Source organism: Arvicanthis niloticus, chromosome 13 (assembly GCF_011762505.2).
Source record: "Arvicanthis niloticus isolate mArvNil1 chromosome 13, mArvNil1.pat.X, whole genome shotgun sequence".
NCBI lineage: Eukaryota > Metazoa > Chordata > Mammalia > Rodentia > Muridae > Arvicanthis > Arvicanthis niloticus.
The window spans coordinates 2,738,154-2,759,094 of NC_047670.1; the positions used below are offsets into that span (position 1 = coordinate 2,738,154).

At 36.1% G+C, this 20,941-nt stretch overlaps 1 protein-coding gene across 6 annotated transcripts in view; it reads right to left on the reverse strand.

Moving 5' to 3' along the window:
- Positions 1–5,583: 5,583 nt before the first annotated feature.
- The window catches only part of Lrrcc1 (leucine rich repeat and coiled-coil centrosomal protein 1), a 36,404-nt gene continuing 21,046 nt past the window's right edge, over positions 5,584–20,941 (reverse strand). For 2 of the 6 annotated variants that reach the window (XM_076911212.1, XM_034516451.2), the window contains 7 exons: positions 18,773–18,958; positions 17,733–17,907; positions 16,378–16,541; positions 15,523–15,731; positions 15,295–15,432; positions 14,795–14,930; positions 11,861–12,180 (listed from right to left, as the gene is read on the reverse strand). In XM_076911212.1, the coding sequence (XP_076767327.1) occupies positions 12,058–12,180; positions 14,795–14,930; positions 15,295–15,432; positions 15,523–15,731; positions 16,378–16,541; positions 17,733–17,907; positions 18,773–18,958 (1,131 nt within the window). In that variant the 3' untranslated portion in view covers positions 11,861–12,057. Of the gene's footprint in view, positions 5,861–11,816; positions 12,181–13,321; positions 13,513–14,794; positions 14,931–15,294; positions 15,433–15,522; positions 15,732–16,377; positions 16,542–17,732; positions 17,908–18,772; positions 18,959–20,941 lie in introns of those variants that run through there. The other 4 variants (XM_034516450.2, XM_076911213.1, XM_034516448.2 and 1 more) reach the window with 4 other exon arrangements.

Consider the following 20,941-nt stretch of genomic DNA (forward strand, 5'->3'; position numbering starts at 1 on the left):
GCTGTGCCGGGGACTGTCTATAGTCCCGCCCTAAGGCGGAGTCTGCGGTCAGGCCTGGAGCTCTCGCGTCCCTGGTGTCTCTTTTGCACCCTAATCAGGTGCAAGTATTGCAAGGCTCATCTTTGCGTGAATAGGAGAACGTTGCGTCCCGGAAGGTTTTTGAACTCTGATCTTTTGAAGGAACTACCTGGAAGGGAGGCAACATTTGGAATGTAAATGAGTAAAACAATTTTAAAAGACCATAAACAACTTGATATTTGCACCTGTTGAATATCGTTCACACTTAACAAATAGGTAACTAAAAACACCATTTGGTAGGAATTAATGAAGACATATCCTCCATGCAAGAATGCCCAAATTAACAGTAGAGAAAAAAAATCACTGAAATGAGAGGGAAAATTGACAGCATTAACTAGTAAATCCTGAAAGCCATTTTAAACAAAAAAAAATTTTTAGGCGGCTGTAGCAAAACTTCTGTAGGGGAAGCATTTTCCTTCAGAGCTGCAACACTTAAAATTCTCTTCAGTCCCCAATCCAACTGCAAATTCTATTTCACTGACCCTTCCCAGAAAGATCCTTATGTTCCCCCCTTTAGCCTTTCTTGTTACTTAGTCTTTCTGGCTCTGTGGATTGTAGCATGATCTTTTACTTTACAGCTAATATCCACTTATAAGTGAGTATGTACCATATTTATCTTTCTGAGTTTGGGTTACCTCACTCGGGATGATGCTTTTGAGTTCCATCAATTTACCAGCAAATTTCATGATGTCATTTTTTAAACAACTGAGTAACACTCCATTGTGAAAATGTACCACTTGTTTTATTTTTAAATCCATTGTTTAGTTGAGGGAAATGTAGGTTGTTTCCAGCTTCTGACTTTTATGAATAAAGCTGCTGTGAAGATAGGTGAACAAGTGTCCGTCCTTGGAATAGGATGTAGCATCCTTTGGGTATATGCCCTCGAGTGGTATAGCTGGGTCTTGAGGTAGGTTGATTCCCAATCTTCTGAGAAACCACTATATTGATTTCCAAAGAGCCTGTACCAGTTTCCCCTCCCAAGCAGCAATAAAGGAGTGTTTTCATCACTTCACATCCCACTCCCCAGCAGGAACTATCACTTGTGTTTTTGATCTTAGCCATTTGACAGGTGTAAGATGGAATTTCAAAGTTGTTTTGATTTTGTATTTTCCCTGCTTGCTAAGGATGTTAACCATTTCTTTAAGTGTTTCTTCTTGGCTATTTGAAATTCCTTGGTTGAGAATTCTCTGTTTAGATCTTTACCCCATTTTAATAGGATTGTTTAATTTGTTGATGTCTGATTTCTGGAGTCCTTTATGTATTTTAGATATTAGCCTTCTGTCAGATGTGGAGTTTGGTGAAGATTTTTTCCTGTTCTGTAGGCTGCCAGGTTTTTTGTTTGTTTGTTTGCTTGCTTGCTTCCCCCCCTCCCCCCATTCATCCTGTCCTCTGCCTTATAGAAACTTTTCAGTTTCATGAGGTCCCACTTATCATTGTTGATTTTAGTGCCTGTGCTATTAGTGTTCTGTTCAGGAAATTGTCTTCTGTGCCATTGCTTTCAAGGCTGTTCTCCACTTTTTCTTCTATTAGATTCAGTGGGTCTGGTTTCACATTGAGGTCTTTGATCAACTTGGGCTTGATTTTTGTGCAGGGTAATAGATATGAATCTATTTTTTATTCTTCTACATGTAGACATCCAGGTAAACCAGCACCATTTGTTGAAAGTGTTTTCTTTTTTTCATTGTATATTTCTGGCTTCTTTGTCAAAAATCAGATTACATAGGTGTATGAATTTACTTCTGGGTCTTCAATTCCATTAATCAATGTGTCAATTTTTATGTCTAGACCATACAATTTGTATTACTATTGTTATGTAAAACTGCTTGAAATCAGTGATGGTGATACCACTAGATGCTCTTTTATTATACAGGATTGGTATAGCTATCCTGGGTTCTTTTTTTCCCCCCATATGAAGTTGAACATTGTTCTTTCAAAGTCTGTAAGAATTCTGTTGAAAGTTTAATGGGGGTTGTGTTGAATCTGTAGATTGCTTTTGTTATGATGGATATTTTCATTATGTTCACTCTATTGATTCATGAACATAAGAGATCTTTACACCTTCTGAAATCTTCTTTAATTTCCTTCATCAAAGACTTTAAGTTTTTATCATATGGATCTTGCACTTGTTTGGTTGGAGTTACCCAAGATTTGTAGTACTTGTGGCTATTGTGAAGGGTATTATTTCCTTGATTTCTGTCTTAGTCTCTTTTGTCATTTGTATATAAGAGAACTATTGGGTTTTTTTTTTTTTTTTTTTTTTTGGTGTTTTTGGTTGGTTTTTTTTTTTTTTTTCAAGTTAATTTTTGTATCCAGTCACTTTGCTGAAGGTGTTTATCAGCTGAAGGAATTGTCTGATACAATATTTGGAGTCTCTTAAGTATAACATATTATCATATGTGAATAGCAATTGACTTCTTCCTTTCCAATTTGAATCCCTTGATCTCCTTTAGTTTTCTTATTGCTCTAGCTAGAACTTCAATTATAATATTGAATAGATATTGAGAGTAGGCCGCCTTGTCTTGTCCCTGATTTTAGTGGAACTGCTTTGAGTTTCTCTCCATTTAATTTCATATTGTCTATAGACTTGCTGTGAATTGCCTTTATTATGTTTAGGTTTGTCCTTTATATTCCTGACCTCTCCAAGATTTTTATCATGAATGGGTGTTGAATTTGTCAGTTTTCTTTCAGTGTCTAATAAGATGGTCATATATTTTTCTTTTGCTTTGCTTATATGGTAGATTACATTGACAAATTTTTATGTGTTGAATGTTTCCTGTGTGTTTGGGATGAAGCCTACTATATCATGATGGATGATCTTTTTCATGTGTTCTTGGATTTTTTTTTTCAAGATAAGGTTTTTCTGTATAACAGAGCTCTGGCTATCCTAGATTCACTTTGTAGAACAGGCTGGCCTTGCACTCTCAGAGACCCGTCTGCCTCTGCCAAAGGCATGTACCACCATGATTGGATTAGGATTTGTTTTTTGGTTGTTTGTTTGCCTGGGTTTTTGTTTAAGATTTATTTATTTTATGTGTATGCATACACTGTAGCTGTCTTCAGACACACCAGAAGAGGGCATCAGACTCCATTACAGATGGTTGTGAGCCACCATGTGGTTGCTGGGAATTGAACTCAGGACTTATGGAAGAGCAGTTAGTGGCTCTTAATCACTGAGCCATCTCTCGAACCCTGTATTTGTTTTTTTTTTTTTTTTTTTAATTGAGTATTTTTACATCAGTGTTCATGAGGAAAATGACTGTATAAATTCCCTTTGTTGAGTCATTGTGTAGATTAGGTGTCAGGGTGACTATAACCTCATAAAATTAATTTGGCAATCTTTCTTCTCTTTTTATTTTGTGGGATAATTTTGGAGTATTGCTGTTAGTTTTTTGAAACTCTGATAGAATTCTGGGCTAAAATGTTCTGGCCCTGGGCCTTTATTGGTTGGGAAATATTAATGTCTGCTTCTATTTCCTTGGGAGGTCATAGGTCTATTTAAGTTGTTTATCTGATTTTAACTTTGGTAAGTGGTAACCATTGAGAAAACTGTCCGTTTCTTTTAGATTTTCCAATTTTGTGTAATACAGGTTTTTGAAGTAGGACCTAATGACTCTTTGCATTACCTTGGTGTCTGTTGTTATATCCCCTTTCTGTTTCTGATTTTAATTTGGGTATTCCTTCTCTGCCTTTAGTTAGGATAAGGGTTTGTCTTTGTTGATGATTTTCTTAAAGAACCAATTCTATTTCATTGATTCTTCATAATGTTCTCTGTTTCTATTTTATTGATTTCTGCCCTGTTTTCTTATTTCCTGCCTTCTACCCCTCTTGCATATATTTGTTTCTTGTTGTTCTATAGCTTTTAGGTGTGCTGCTGTTAGTATAAGATATCCAATTTCTTTATGAAGGCAAGTAGTGCTTGCTAGGAACTTTCCTCTTAGCACAGCTTTCAGCATGTCCCATGAATTCGGGTAGTTGTGAATTCATTTTCATTGAATTCTAACAAGCCAGTGGTCATTCGGTATAGAGTTCAGTTTTCATGAGTTTGTAGGCTTTCTGTTATTTCTGTCATTGCTGAAATCCTTTAATCTGTTCTGATAGAATTCAGGAGGTTATGTCAATTTTCTTTTATCTGTTGACACTTGCTTTGTGACCAAGTAAATGTTCAGTGTTGGAGAACATTTCATGAGGTGCTGAAAAGGTATATTATTTTGTTTGGGTGAAATGTTCTGTACGTATCTGTCAAGTCTATTTGGTTAATAATGTTAGCTCCATTATTTCTCTGTTAAGTTTATGAATGTGTTACCTATCCGTAGGTGAGAGTGGGGTTTTGAGGTCTCCTGCTGTCAATGTGTGAAGGTTGATGTGTGATTTAAGCTTTGGTAATGTTTCTTTTACAAATGTGGGCACTCTTGCATTTGGGACATAGATGTTGAAATGGCATCTTGGTAGATTTTTCCTTTGATGAGTATGAAGTGTCCTTCTGCATCTCTTTTGATTAACTCTGGTTTAAGTCTATTTTGATAAATATTAGAACAGCTACACCAGCTCATTTCTTGGGTCCATTTGCTTGGAAAAAGTTTTCTAACCTTTTACTCTACATCTTTGATGTAGAGGTATGTTTCTTGTATGCAGGATGGATTTTGGTTTTGCATCCATTCTCTTATTCTGTGTTGTTTTGTTGGGGAATTGAGTCCATTGTTATTGAAAGATGTCAATGACCAAGATTGTTAATTCGTGCTAGTTCATTGTAGCTATCGTTAGTGGTTTTGTGTGTATATGTGTTTATGTTTTGTTTCTTGAGATTTTAATTAAGGAACATTCTGCTATATATACTAGGTCAGAAATTGCTGTGAAATAAAATGATTGCTATTTCTAAGACAGTTTTTGTGTGTCTTATTTAGCTCATGTTCCCTACTACATCAGAAACTGGTTATTTAAACTGAAAATGTTCTCACAGTTCAGGAAGCTGCAAGTCTAAGACCAAGGCATAGAACCTCCTTAGCTCTGGTTAGGAACCTTTGGCTGGCTTGTGGATGGTAGGTTGATTTTTTGCATTTTGTCTTTGAGGGGCTAGTAAACAGCTTTGAATTTCTCTTTCTACAAAGTCACTAATGCCACCATGCAAACTTCACTCTCATGATGACATCTAATGATAATGATCTTATAAATACCATAAGGAAGGAGAGGGTTGGGGGTTGGAGAGTGCATTAGAGTTTCAAAACAGTTTTGGGGAAGCAACCATATAATTTTACTTTTTCTACAATTTTCTGGGTAATTTTGTAAACATATTTTAATATAATAGTTTAGATATTTTAAAAACAGAAATATGACTATCAACTCTAAAATTTTGATTGGTAATTGTGGTTTTCAGAATAGAATATTCATTTGTTTAAATTTTCTGGGTCTCAAGTATAAATGTATTAACAAATTAGCAAACATTTCAATTAGCCATCAAAATGTTTTGTTTTGTTGCCTGATATTGAAAATAAAATTACACTACTGTTTCCCTAATTTCAGAGAGAAAACTGTTATAAATGTAGACTTTTGCCTTTATTCTTTTATTTGTTGTAAAAACATTTCATAGATGTAAAATTTATACACAATACAATTCAGTCTTTGTGGGTTGTAATATATAGAGCAGTGCAACTGTCATCAGCATTGTCAAACACAGAACAATGTCGGTGCTTAAGTCCAAGCTCTCAGAAGCACATCCGCAACTGAGATGAAAACATGACCTGGAGGGTGGTGTTTTTCAGTTTCAGTCCTCACGTGCATAGTCCCCCTGTGAATAATGAACAGCACAGTGAAAAATAATGATGTTTTTTTTCCCCAAACATTGCTGAAAATGAGATTGATGGTGAAAAAATCTTTCTAATACTGCTGGACCTTTTTGAAATTTCTGTTGATAATGCAATATTTAGAAACCAGAATACAAAAAAAACATTTAAGATGCTACTACTGGTTACTATTGCATACTGTTCACTTAACAAATATTAAGTGACTATAAACATCATGCTTTTAGTTTTAGTCTGACTTTGATTTCAATTTTTTTTTGGGGGGGAGGCTATAAAGGATACAGTACTCAAAAAAGAATCAACTTGCTACACACTTATGTGTGCCTTTTTGGAGAAAGGCCTCAGAAATCTTTACCTCAAGTCAGTGTTCAAACCAGTTGGCAAGCTCCAAGTCAGATGTTTGTGCACTTGCTAGTACAATGGAACTAACCTGTATTTCATTGACCTGTAGAGTAATATTTGCATGCCAGCAATCTTTTAATAAATTTAAGTTAATCACATAGATTTATTTGGACTATAACGTGACATGTTGTAATATTACTTAGTAATTTTACATGCATTTAGAAAATGACTATGATTCAGGATTGAGTTGAGGGATGAGTTGCAAGTATTTTTGTAATAAAGAGAATAATTTATCAGTTCACAGCTTATTGAATTTACAGTATATGACATTTGTGTAACATCACATACACCATCCGTATATACATAGAATAAATTTAAAATGTGCACTGTGTTATAATATAGTAAATAGTTAAGAAAATAAGTTTTTATTTGATGATGGCAGTACACTGTTTCTTCTTCTCCTTCCTCCTCCTCCTTCTTGCCACTTCCCCATCTTCATGGGAAGAAGTACTGAGGTATGAGGATTGAACCCAGAGCCCTGTGAATGCTAAATAAGTGCCCTAACACTGAGTTGTGTCTTCAAACATAACTGAGCAAGTTTAAAATAAATAATCTTATTCAATGATCATAGATAATATCAATGTTCAACTGCCAGATCTCCCTTGCGCTAATGATCCATCAAGAGGTTCTATATAATAACTCTTCATTGTCACATTTCTAAATTCAACTTTGGCTATTTTTCCTTCAAATGCTCGCAGCATAGAAACACTTCTCTTCTGCATTTTCTAGATTAAAGGATGTTTCAAGGGTAGTTAATCCTCTCATGCTAAATGCTCCTGCTCACAGCACTCCTAGCATAGCAATCTGACAGACAATGCAAAGGCCTTTTGAAAGTGTATATCCAGCAATTACAAACAGGAAGTACAGACTGTATTTAAACACAGAATGTGCAGTGGAATGATTGTAGTCTCATACTCTTCTCTTTTGCCTTTCCAAAGCGACTTACAAAAGGAGTATATAATATAGTATATAATTAATTTTTTTTTTTTTTTTTTTTGCTCTGGAAGAATGGAACTGAGAATGTTTTGACATTTTTTTTAAAGTAGCATTCATAGCAATTGTTTTCATCAAGACATCCTCATATGTACGTGTCACTATTCTTTTTTTTTTTTTCATTTATTATCCTCTCCACTGGTTTTCCTTGTGCCCTCCCCTTCTATAACTCTTACGTCCCCTTAGTCCTTCTGCTTTCCTATTACATGTGTTTCATTACTCTAGTTCCTGCCCCCTTAAGGTCTCCTCTTCATTACCCTCATCTTGATTATGATTTACAAATGTACATGCATGCACATATGTGCATGTACGCACACAGTTTTAAATTTAATTTCTGCATATGAGAAATGTTATTTTTCTTTGAATCTGCTTATTTTGCTTAGCAATGATTCTAATTCCCTACAGATGTGATTTTTCTTTCTGTACATCTGCATAAAATTCCACTGTGCTTACATACTACATTTTCCTTATCCCTTCATCTGTTGACCCGTTTCATAGTTGTAGTGACTAATACTATGGCATTAGTATATCATATGTATGTTCTGAGTGAACATACATATGGTATATGTACGGTATGTTCACTCAGAGTTCTTTGGGTATATATCCAGGAATGTACAACTGTGTTCTATGGTAGACACCTCCATGCTTGATTTCCAAAGTGCTTGCATGAAATGACACTCCCAATTATTGATAAATTAAACTCTTCTTCCCAACATTTTTCTCTTTTCCACATCCTTAGCATTTTCTTTTCCTTTCTCATTCTTTCTCTTTCCTTCCTTGTTTTTCTTTTGTTCCTCCTTTTTTTTGTTGTTTTGTTTTTTGCTTGTTTTTTTTTTTTTTTTGACAAGGTTTCTCTGTGTAACCCTAGCTGTTGGTTTGTAGATCAGGCTGGCCTCAAGTACAGAGATCTGCTTGCCTTTGTTGGAATTAAATGTGTGGACCACCACCGCCCAGCCACCATTTATTTTACTGATAGCATTCTGCCTGGGGTGGTATGGACTAGCAAAGCAGTTTTAATTTGTATTTCCTTGATGGTGAAGGATGTTGAATACATTTTCAGGTACATATTGACCATTTAACCTATTTATTGGTTAAATGATTTGAATTTTTTGGTGCTAAACTTTCATTATTCTTCATGTACTTTTCAATTTAATCCCTTGCTTAATATGTAGTTGGCAAAGTTTCTGTTTTCCCATTCGGTAAGGTATCTTCTCACTCCCTTGGTTATTTGGTTATCTTTGGCTGTGCAGAAACTTAATTTCATGCAATTCTTATTTTTAATAAATCTTAAAGTTATTTCTTGTGCTATTGGAGTCTTTCAAAAAATGCTTGACTATATTTATATTTCAAGATACATTAGCTATGTTTTCTTTTGCAAGTTTCAATGTTGCAGATCTTACATTAAGGTCTAAATCCATTTTTGTGTTGATTTTGTGGAAGGTAGTTGACATTGACCTACTTTCACCTACATTTATAAGCCCAATTTCCCCAGCATCATTTTTTTAAAGGGGCTGTTACTTCTCTAATGTTTATTTTAAAGAGATTTATCAAATGTTAGGTGACTCTAGGTCTATGGATTTACTTCTGAGTCTTCTGGCCTATTCCTTAGGCCTACATGTTGTTTTTTGTTTTTGTCAACATTATGCTGTTTTGTTACTAGGCTTTATTATGTCAGTGGACGTAAAATATTGTTCATTTTCCATTGTTTCTAAAAAGGACTGCTTTAACTATTCAGAGATTTTTGTGCTGCCATATGAATTTTAGGACAGTTTCTAGTTCTGTGCAGAATGGCATTGGGATTTTGATGGGGGTTGCATTGAATTTATATACTGCTTTTGATAGTATAGTAATTTTCATAGTTCTTCCAATCCTTGAAATCTTTTGATCTTCTTGTGTCTTCAATTCTTTCTTTTGTATCTTAATTTTAATGGTATATGTATTTCACTCCTAGGTCACCTTCTTTCTTTTCTGCATTTCCTTTTGCTGTCTCTATCCTGGGTCACCTTTCTTCTTTCATTCTTTCTTTGTCTCCTCTCCTTTCTTTTGTTCTTTCTCTATTGTAAAATTGAAGTTTTTAAAATTGTATTACATTTGTGTGTTCATACACGTGTGAGGTCAGGAGTCAATTTGTGGGAGTTTTCTTCCACTATGTGAACTGAGGGGTCAGGGGTCAAACTGAGGTACTCAAGTTTAGCAGCAAATGCCTTTAGAAGCTGACCCATCTCACCAGCGAGAATTTTAATCTTCACCTTCACTATCCTATTACTTATTTGATAAATGAAGCCTGAAATCATATTCATGCATAGAAATGATGCACATTGAAATATAAGAAATGTAAGTTTGTTGTAACAAAACAAATCCAACAAAAGTATAATGGAGGGAATGGAGAGAGGGAGAGCATAGGCTGCTCTTCTAGATTTCCTGGTTGCAGTTTCTACCACCCACATGGCAGCTCACAACTATTTGCAATTCTGAGTCCAGGGCATCTCCAATACTATTTTCTGGTCTACATGGGTACCAGGCACACATGTGGCACATAGATATATATGCAGGCTAAACATTCATATACAGAAAAGAAGATAATAAAATATAAAAAGAATATATTGGAAGCTTCTACTTAAACTCCAGCAGCCCAATAGTCTACTCTTGTGGGTAAAATGGAAAACCAGATTGTGGTCCCTTACTGAAGATGATGCCACTGAAACCTGTATCTTGTCCCTAACACTATGGCTAATGGGGAGTAGAAGAAAATTTCCAGCAGGAGGACAAGAGATACTTAGGACTACCCTATCATTCTCATTCTTTCACATCTGCTTATAGCATAGTATGCCCATAAATGTAAGTCAGATGAGTCATCCATAGTTATTTGGACCGTTACCAGTGTTGGCAACTTTACTTTTACCCTACCATATATACATTTCTCTATTATTTTTCTCAGGAATGTTTAAATGGTTTGTAATAATACTAACCTACAGATATTTGTCATTAGCCACATGAGTGATACATAAAACTATTAGAGTTGGGAGCACTGCTCTGTATTCCTGGACACCTTGACAAAGAAGTGAAGAGTTAATCTGTTATCCTTGAACACATCCAGGATCTTACCCCATGCACAAGTATATTGGGATTCCAATGGATAACAGTAGATGTTTTCCTAGTTATTACTCAAAGTACTCAACTAGCCCTCTGAATCTAATATCACAGGAGTTCAATGGTCTTGGAGAGGAGATCCTGGCTTTGAGAATTTGGTTAGTTGTATGAATAAGTTCCACGTTGGGATGTAAGTATGTATTAGAACCCAAGTTCATGTCATAGTATGTAAGTTCAAAGATCATTAAGTTGAGGTGCTTTTAAGTCAAGAATTTAGATCTGAAGGTAAGTTGGTAGACAGAATTCTTGGAGAATCCCCTAGATTCAGAAAACTGAATGATTTCTAAAACTGGTATTTCAGTGAATGTATGGATTATCTGATTCCTCCTGCCCCTGCTAGAAACAAAAACCACAAAACAATAAAAAAAACTACACACACACACACACACACACACACACACACACACACACACACACCAATCCAATCATACCATAATCTATCCTCCTATTGTGAACCTCAGCATTCCAGTCCTCCATCTCACAGATAGGGGAGCCCAGTACTCTGTCAACAAGCAGAAATGGAGTACTCAGGAATGCGATGTGGTAATAACTAAGCAAAGTGCATGAAATCTTTACCTCTATAGAGAACACCAAAGGTTCCACAGCCCTCCTGAAACATCTTCTGTATTACAGCATCTGTGTTCACAAATCTGTGCCAACTCAATTCCATGCTTGCCATTATACAAAAAACTTATGGATGCATGAAACTGGAAGTGTCAGGCACTGACTGGTTCAGGTAAGAATTAGACTGTAACCTACCATTTGACTGAAGCATGTAGCTCAGCTATAAAAACACCATGAGACCTTCTCTTTAGGAATATTTAAAGATTATTTGGGTTCTGTTTACTTTTTAAAATTTAGTTTATTAATGATATTAGTTTTTGAATGTGTTATATGTTCTTCCTCTTAGAAACAGCACAGGGGTAAGGACATATATTTACCAACATAAGTGTTGACGACAGTGAATTAGTAATATGAAACTAGATAGAAAGTGAAATGAATGTTTCCACTGCAGAGTCAGAAGTCTCTTCACGCAGTGAGTGGAAGTGTGAATGAGGGTGAACGGCTGTGCTCTTATAGATGAGGCAATATTTATAAAACTACACATTTCACCTTTAATGAACAAATGTGCCAGAAAAGAGGAAACTGAGTCATGTGGAGACAGCTAGACCTTTCTGAATGAGAACACATTTTTGTTTATCCTATAGACTTTCAATATTTTTTCGCTACATCTTATAGACATTTTAAAGGGAGTTGCATCAAGTAATGGATAACCTGTAAATACAGCTAGTTCTTCATTAGCACAAGCTCAACCATGTGTCTTTCTGTATCTCTCCTATAGTCAAAGTGTATAGTCAATTGTAAGTGTGTAATTAATTATCACAGGTACAGCACAGAGACAAGAAAAGTGCTTTAAGTTTAGTTATTATGATAGGTCCATCTAATAAACATAATTAATAATACTTTATTATAAAAACCCCACATATACAATATTTCATCAAGTCTCTTAAAATATATTCATAATAAAATGTGTAGAAAGAGACATTTCAAAGTCACAGCAGTTACTACTGTTACAGTATTTAATAATTTTTACAATAGGTCTGTTGGCCCGTTTCAACTAAACTTGTTCCCACCAACATCACATTTCTTTCTGTATCTCACTTATAGCAAAAGCAAGTTGCTTAATTTTTCCTTCCATCATTTTTTTGTTCTTGCATGTTTCTTCCAGAAGTCCTCGCATTTCGTCTTCAACTTGTTGAACCTAAACCAATGTATACATTTTACATTTTAATTTTCTAAAAATATTTTTAAGTGCATTTTGAAAAGTCAACGCTGTATTTTATGTACTCTATAAGTTGTGATTCATTAAATGAAGTTAGTAAGATGCAACTTTTTTCAAATGATAAAATGGAAAGCTATATAAAGTACTTTCATGTGTATTACCTATTTAGTCCTCATAAGATTCTCCTGCAAAGGATAAAGTAATGTATTTTAACTGCATTTTGAGTTTAGAAAATGTGAAATTCCTATTTTACAGAGAACAGAAACCTAGTTTTCTGATTCCATCATCCCATTGTCCTGAGCAGCCTGTCAATGCTCAGTTTAACTTAAAACATCCACGCCTTAAAGACTTGCAACTCACACAGCTTCCTCCCAAAGCAATCTTTTCAATGTGGTCCCTCCAGCATTTCTGAAAGCTCTGGCGGCATTTTCTCTTTGTGACATAATTTTACCATTCATTCTTAGCCCAGATTTCCCCAAGATCTGTGTACTGCATACTACAGACCTTTGCTTGAAACTTTCTTGTATTTAGCTCGACATGTCTGACAGATACAGCTACCGTGACAATCTTTTTCTGCTACTACATTCCCTTAATAGAGATCTCCTAATTTCTTTTCCCATAGAAAATGACTTTTCCTAATTTATTTATTTTTATTTATTTATTTTTTTAGATTTTATTATTTTATGTGTAAGAGTGTTTTGCCTGCATATATGCATGTTTTGCAAAAGCATGCTTAGGACTCATGGAAGTCAGAAAAGGGCATTGGATCTCTTGAGACTAGAGTTACAGATGGTTGTGATCTGCCATGTGGGTGCTGGCGACAGAACTTGGGTCCTCTTCAAGAGTGATTAGTGCTCTTAAAGGCTGAACTAACTCTCCAGCCCCAACTTCTCCTACTTTAAATTATTACCTATCTGTGCCTCAAGATCTGTATACTTTCTATGCCTAATTATTATTTTTAAGCTCTGGTTCTATTTTCTAATTTTTTTTTTAAATTTAAAGTGATTTTATTGTTTTAGTATACAAGGAAAATTTATGCCATCAGAGCAGAGGCTGAGGAAGACTCATATTTCCGGTTGGATGAAAGACCCACTTAAGCTTATAATGAGCCAATCGGTGAATCCGGCTCTATCAGAATCAGGTAGAATTTAGCATCCATGTCCTTTTTGTTCATCTCAGAGGCTTGGGAACAGCAACTGCTTTTCATCTTCAGGACAATCAGGAGCAAAGCCTTTGGACTTAAGAATTCTCAAGAACTTATTACATCATGAAACAGACTTGTGCAGCATCAGGGAGTCTCTTGGCATCATCCTGAAAAGAAAGGCTTGTAACTTCTAATATAACGCAAACTTGAACGTGTGATAAACCTCAGGTAGTAAGACTCTACTAAGTCTCCTGTCTGTCAAAAACAACTTAAGAAAGCATTTCTTCAACTCTTTACCAAATCATGTTGGTAGTAGGTCCAACATTATACTCAGTACTTTCAGTCACAAGCCCAATTCATGTTTTATTTGGTATTGCCCACAGTACCTTTGTATCATGTTAAATAAAATACCTGAAATCATCACTGACTACAAGTGAAATAACATGGTCATTATGCTCCTGATAATTGATTAAATAAGACTGTCATCTTTCCTCGCTGAGTCCTAAGGGTAATTCTACCTTAAGCACATTCTGACATTGACTCTTCCTTCGTATCTAAACTTTCTTATGTGTTAGTACTGTCTGTAACCACATTTGTGAATGAGTGCGGAGGCCAGAATATAGCACTGGATCCCTCAGACCCAGTTATAGGCATTTATAGAGTACAGCGACCTGGCTTGTTACATGGGTGCTAGGATCTAAACTCTGGGCCTCATTAAGAGCTCAGTGCTCCTAACAGCTGAGCCATCTTCTCAGTCTCCCCTCCTCCCCCCACCATTTTGGAGACAGGTCTTTCTGCTTAGCTCAGTCTGGCATAAATATTTGATCTTCCTGCCTCACCCTAAGAACTGAGATTACAGAATAAGCATGCACCATGTGGTCTCTGTTCTTGAATGCTTTTTGGTTGCTTATTTCTGAATCTTACATAACTTAGTTCTTTTTGTTGGCTTTTTCATTACCACTTGAAAATTGATGAGAAGTTCTTAAGTATCTTTGAATGTAGTGGACCTCAAAAAAATCAGAATATTTGTGTATTTGTTAAAATACCTTGATCTTCCTGAGGTTAAAGCCTATGATGTTTGTCTCAGAAGCACCAGAAACTTAGTCTCATCAAGATGACAAATCTGATTGGCTTAAACCCTAATGAACAGGGAAGTGATCACCGAGAGCTTTCTCCAGGCAGTGTAGGTTGCACTTCCATAGGGATGTTCACGGACACTGCCGAGATCATAGAGTGCTGCAAGCAGGGTTTTAACTTACTACTCAGTTCCCTGGAGTTATTATCTGCTAATGCCTGAAATGTTGCCTAGATTCAGGATAACTTTGGCAATATGTTCTTTAAAGGTTAGGTCATCAAAATGTTCAGCCTTTCCTCTTTTAGTTTCCAAAAATCTAATTTGTTTAACCATAATAATTTAACATTAGTAAAATAAATCTTAGCTTACTGTACCTTTAAATTTGCACAGTCAATATACTTCTGCTTCTCATTTGCTAGCTGTGTTATTTCAGCTTGATGAGCTTCAACAATTGCATCAACTTGTTTTCTAAAGGCATCATCCATGTTTTGAAGCTTTTCTATCGCATCCCTAAAGAGAGAGAGAGAGAGAGAGAGAGAGAGAGAGAGAGAGAGAGAGAGAGAGAGAGAAAATAATTCCTATGCATATGGATCCACAGAGATTAAGAGGGCTTTCTAGTGAGAAGCTGTTTGCAGGCTCTATTATTAATACCATTCTACATCTTGAAATAAAAACTAGTCATTACACTGTATTACCTATTTTTCATGAGAATTATTATGGGGAATTTTCTTATTTTAGAGGTGTAATAAAAATAACTTTCTTAGTGAATTATGCCCTCCAGATCTTTGGCATTTTTTCTTTACATGTATTTCATCCATTCCAGTGTAGTATGTGTGTTTAAAAGATCCCACATTCTCCATAACTTAATACTTACTTTTGTAGCTCAAGACTTATGTCTCTCTCTGCTTTCAGTTTCTTTTCTTTGTTTTCAAATTTTTCTTTTACTTCTTTTACCTGCGATTCAAGATGAGAGAGTAGTTCTCCTTTATCATGCCATTTCTTATTTAGTGTGCTAGAAAGACAAGAAATAACTTTAGAATTAAGTGAGGAACATGAAATCACTCATCTAACCCTTTTTCTCATTGGCAATACTGTATAATACCTGTAAGCTTTTCTGATTTCTTCAAGTTCTAATTCCTTTGCTTTCAACTGTTGCTTTAGTTTTTCCTTTCTTTCATTGTGTCTCTCCAGTTTCTCAACTATAGAATCTAGTTGTGAAGACTTTTCATTAAGTTGCTCTTGAGAACATTTTTCTATGAAAGTGATCTGATCTTGTAGCACTTTGATTTGCCCATCTTTTTCTTGTAAACACTTAAAAAGAAAAGCAGTCATTTATTTTAGATGTTGTATATTGGTATAAGTGAAGATCTAAAAGGAAATGGACCATAAAAATATTAAGGTTTCTTGAGATGTCTAATCTTTTATTGATGACTCGTATTTTGTTATTTCCCAAGCAATAATAATAAGGCAGGCTTGGTGCTACATGCCTTTTGTCCCAGCACTCAAGGCAGTGGTAGTCAGATCTCTCTGAGTCTGAGGCTCACTTGGTTGCCAGCCAGGAATACATAGGCCCTATCTCAACAAACAGTAACAACAAAATAAAGTCAAAGTAGAATTCAACTTCATCAGCATCACATACTGCTTTTTTTTTTTTTTTTGGTTTTTCGAGACAGGGTTTCTCTGTGTAGCCCTGGCTGTCCTGGAACTCACTCTGTAGACCAGGCTGACCTTGAACTCAGAAATCCGCCTGCCTCTGCCTCCCAAGTGCTGGGATTAAAGGCGTGCGCCACCGCCTGGCTCAGATACTGCTTTTAAGAGCAAAGCTGAGAAACTATAAAAGGAAACATGATATTCCTTTTGTCTTTAAAATCTACAACAGTCGAGGATCACAAAGGTATATTACCATTTTCTAAACCTGTTACCCTCTCTTATCTCAAAGGACCAACGTGAGGCTTACGTCTTTCAGTTTCCGGATGGTTTCAGTTTGGTCCTCGATGACCTTGCACTTTATTCTCAATGCATCGCAGTCACTTTCATGGGCTTTTCTTAGAGATTCATTTTCTCTGCATAAACTTTCAATCTGGGCTTCTAATTTCCCACGACTCTGGGATAGTGACGAGCCTAAGAAAGAATTATCAGTTAGGAACTTAATATATACCTTGGGATTTTTTGTACTTATAAAATGCCACCTAATAAGCCGAAAAACATCCAAAAAAAAAAAAAAAAAAAAAAAAAAAAAAAAAAACTGATTTAAAGCCCAAAGTATACAATGATGCAAATCAACAGGAAAAGGAAAGTCTTTTAAACATCTGAGCTATTAAACATCTGAGCTATTAAAAACTCTATTTAGGTAAAATGAAGCAAACACAATTACAGCAGAAGATTACTATAAAATAAATAAGCAATGCTTTATTTTGACCCCCAATTATTCATAATTTTTAAGTAATCTGTTAATGTCAAGACATAGTATTTATTTTTTGCTATACAGCAGTCAGAAAGAAGACTAAGGGTTTACCTAAAATCTACAGTGATTTTCATTCATGTGCAATTTTATTTCTATCCATGAAAAATATGGAAAATGTTACAAATATGGACACTCATTTTAGACGCTTTAGTATTAATATAAAGAACAGTATTACCACAGTATCTCATGAAAATATTCAACTTTAATCTTTTTATGTTATCAGTGAAAAAGCTACTCTTGAGTGACTTCTCTCAGTCTCCAGAGCAGCAGCAGCTAAAGGCATGTATCTCCATTCCTGGCCACTTAAACACCTTAATTACTGAAATGCCTTATTTCCCTAGTGTTAGGAGCCGCGTGAGCGTGACAGCATTTGCCATTACAAGATGGCTCGGGCATCCTGTCCTCCCACTAGTAAACAACTGACTGCACAGGTGCAAAAGGCAAAAAGCGTGCCAAAGTCACTGCCCATCCCGGGGCGTATTATGGGTGATGAGTGAACAGCCAATCAGAAGTGAACACGTCACTCTAGGGTGTATATAAGCAGTGCCTTTTCCGGGCTTGGGGTCTTTTCCGCTTCTGCTTATACAAGAAGTAAAGCCTCGCTGTGGTAACCACCCGAACACCGCCTCTCATGTCTCTTTCACGGGCGAAGGGGACACGGAGGGGCGCGGAACACCCTAGAGACTTGTGCTCCTGTTTGGCTGGTAAATGCCTACATTGCCTGCTAGACAATACATTCTTTTTAACTTAGCTTCACTGGGAGGCAGCGAAGCATCCTTTTCTTCCATATCCAGATATACTGCTTTGTAATAATGGCTACTTTCCATTGAAAAACTTGAGACTCTTACTCTGACATGCCAGTTCATGTCCCCATACTTTTCTTTCCGTCCGTAAGCCATAAATCAGCGACTCTTTGGCTGCCAGTTCAGAAATCAGCTGGTTTTTTTCATGTTTGAGAAGTTCTATTTGAATGCTCTTCTGCTTGTCGTCTTCAATCAAAATTTCAAGAGTGTTGATTTGATTCTGTATAACCCCAAAACACAAATTATTTCACTTAGTTACAAACATTAAAATTATATATGCTATAAATTATTAAAGTAGTTCTTTTTTGTATCTTATGAAAAAATGCTCTTTAAGCAATTAAAAAGTAATGATTACCAACTTTTACACCAAAAGTTTTAAGATATACACTGTAAAACAAAATGCTAACATTTAAAATGCTACTTTTTAACATTGAGTTTTACTTCATATTTATAAGAGAAAAACTGAATCTGTAATTGTCAAAATTTCTCAGGAAATATTTAAATCAGCATCTATATATAATTTATTTTCCAGAAGTTGATTTCTTAGGTGAAATAGCACAAATATTAAGAGATAATTTCAAAGCTATTGTGGTTAAATGTATCTGAAAATACCATTATACCATCCAGTTACTAGTAATATGAGTAGTGTTTCTCAAAGCTTAGCACCTTTTCAGTATCAGTTTCCCATTTTGTTATAACACTGTACAACTGGTGACTAGTATATAGAATAAATTTACTGTCATTTATTCATGTATCTTTATTTATTTTTGAGACAGGGTCTCACTATGTAGATCTGGTCAGTCTAGAATTCGGAATGTAGACTACAATGGATTTGAATCTGCCTGCCTCTGCCTCCCAAGAGCAGGGGCTGAAGGGGTATGCCACCATACCTAGCATTCTTAAGATATTTTGATGAAAGCAGTATCATCTATGAAATCATGAATCTCATTAGGTATACTTTCATAATGAACACCAATGTATGAATAATACAATCTCAGAGTTACTCCTGAGTACTTCCTAAAAGTCACTGCTCACACGTGAGATGATGTGAAAGCCCCAAGGGAAAGCACACTGCAGATTCCTGCCTGTAAATTTGCTGCTGCTTCCTGCTTCAATTTGCAGACTTCTGAGAGTTTTGTCTTTTGTTCCTTCACCATACAGGTCAGATCTTTAATTAAAGATGAAGATTCGTTTTCTTTACGTTGAGCCCAAATAAGAGCATGTTTACTCTTCGCTAATTCAGTTGCAACATCTTCAAAGCCATCTTTAACCTGCATTTCAAAATCATATTATAAACAGAAGCTTTCCAAGTAGAAAATATCTGCTTCTAGAAATAGTTTACACTTTTCATTTTAAAACTTAAGTTTTAGTAAAACAAAACTCAGAGGTATCATGTTTCAATGTACTTAGTATCTAGAAAGTAAAACGCAGACCTAGGGAGTTTGCTAATCTCTACTGAATGTAAGAACCAAGATCCATTTGTATGACACATAACTCACTGAGCAACTGCTGTACGTCAGCCACTGTTTGGTACCACAATGATCAGGGGACAAAACAGACTCATCTGTCTTCTAGAAGGTAGGGAATAACAATATAGCAATAGGAACAAACTGTGCACTATGAAACTATATAGAAAGAACATGCCTTTACTGAGAAAAGCTGAGAGGGATGCACAGTATTGTAAGGGGAATGTTTAATTTTAGTGACCATTATTATCAAGAGGTTAACAGGGAATAAAAGGCTATAAGGGATGGTGTTTCAGGCAGGAAGGTGCTTACAAGTCCCATTAGAAGACATGGTGATGTTAGAGTGGCATGAGTGGAAAGATGACAGAGCATGAAATCAGACAGAATACAAAGAGTTTTATTATTCTGAACAAAGGTATACGAGGAGTGGCATACAGCTAACTTGCACATTCTAACACAAAGGTGGTAAGAAAGAAGACTATTTTAAAAATATAATTATTATAAGAAGCTCTTGAGGTTATGGAATATCAGAGAAAGAGGCATCAATGAGAATCAGAAAAAGAGGAGCATTAGTTTTCACACAATCACTTAGAGGCCTGGGAATAGCATTAATATAGATGGAAAGACTTGAAGTAAATATAGAGAAATTTCAGTTTAAGAGATATGCCAACTAGTAAAAGGCAAAAGATTTATACCCAACTATTAAAAACAATGACATCCTGAAATCTGCAGGCAAATGGATGAACTAGAAAAGATCATCCTGAGTGAGTTAACCCAGTCCCAGAAAGACAAGGTATGCACTCACTTATAAGTGGATATTAGCCATAAAGTACAGGATAACCACACTGCAATCCACAGACCCCCCAAAAAGCTAAGTAACAAAGAGGGCCCAAGAGGGACACTTGAATCTCACTAAGAAGGGAAAAAGAACAAGACATGGAACAGGGTAAGGAAGAACAGGAGAGAGTACTGGGAGAGACAAGTTGAACTGATGGTGGCAGTGGGATCTATAGGACAAGCTAGAAACCTAGAACAACAGATACTCCCAGGAATCTATGGGGGTGACCCTAGCTCCTAGCAATGGCGGATACAGAACCTGAAACTGCTATCTCCAGTAACCAGAAAAGACTTCCAATGGAGGGACTGGAATACCAACCCAGCCATAAAACTTTAGACCCACAATTTTTCCTGCTTACAAGCTGTTCAGGGTTGTAACGATAGTGTAGAAATTGAGGAATTGGCCACCCAAAGACTGAGTCAGCTTGAGACCCATGCCATGAGAGGGAGCCTACCCCGACACTGTTAATGGTATTCTGCTATACTTGCAGATACGAGCCTAGCATAACTGTCATCTGAGAGGCTTCACCCAGCAGCTGATGGAAACAGATGCAGAGAAGCACAGCCAAACATTAAGTGGAGCTTGGGAAATCCTATGGAAGATGGTGAAGAAGGATTGCAGAAGCCAGAGAGGAGAAGGACACAAGAAAACTCACATAATCAACTAACCTGGGCCCTCTGGGGCTCAAAGATTGAACTGCCAAACAGATAGCATGCATGGGCCCTCAGCACATATTTAACAGTTCTGCAGCTTGGTCTTCATGCAGGACTCCTAACATTAGAAGCAGAGGCTGTCTCTGACTCTGTTGCCTGCTTTTGAATCCCTTTCCCTTAATTGAGCTGCCTTGTCTAGTCACAATAGAAGAAGATGCTTTTAGTCCTACTCCAACTTGATATGCCAAGGTGGGCCGATATTACAGGAGGCCTCCCCATTTCTGAGAAGAAAGAAAG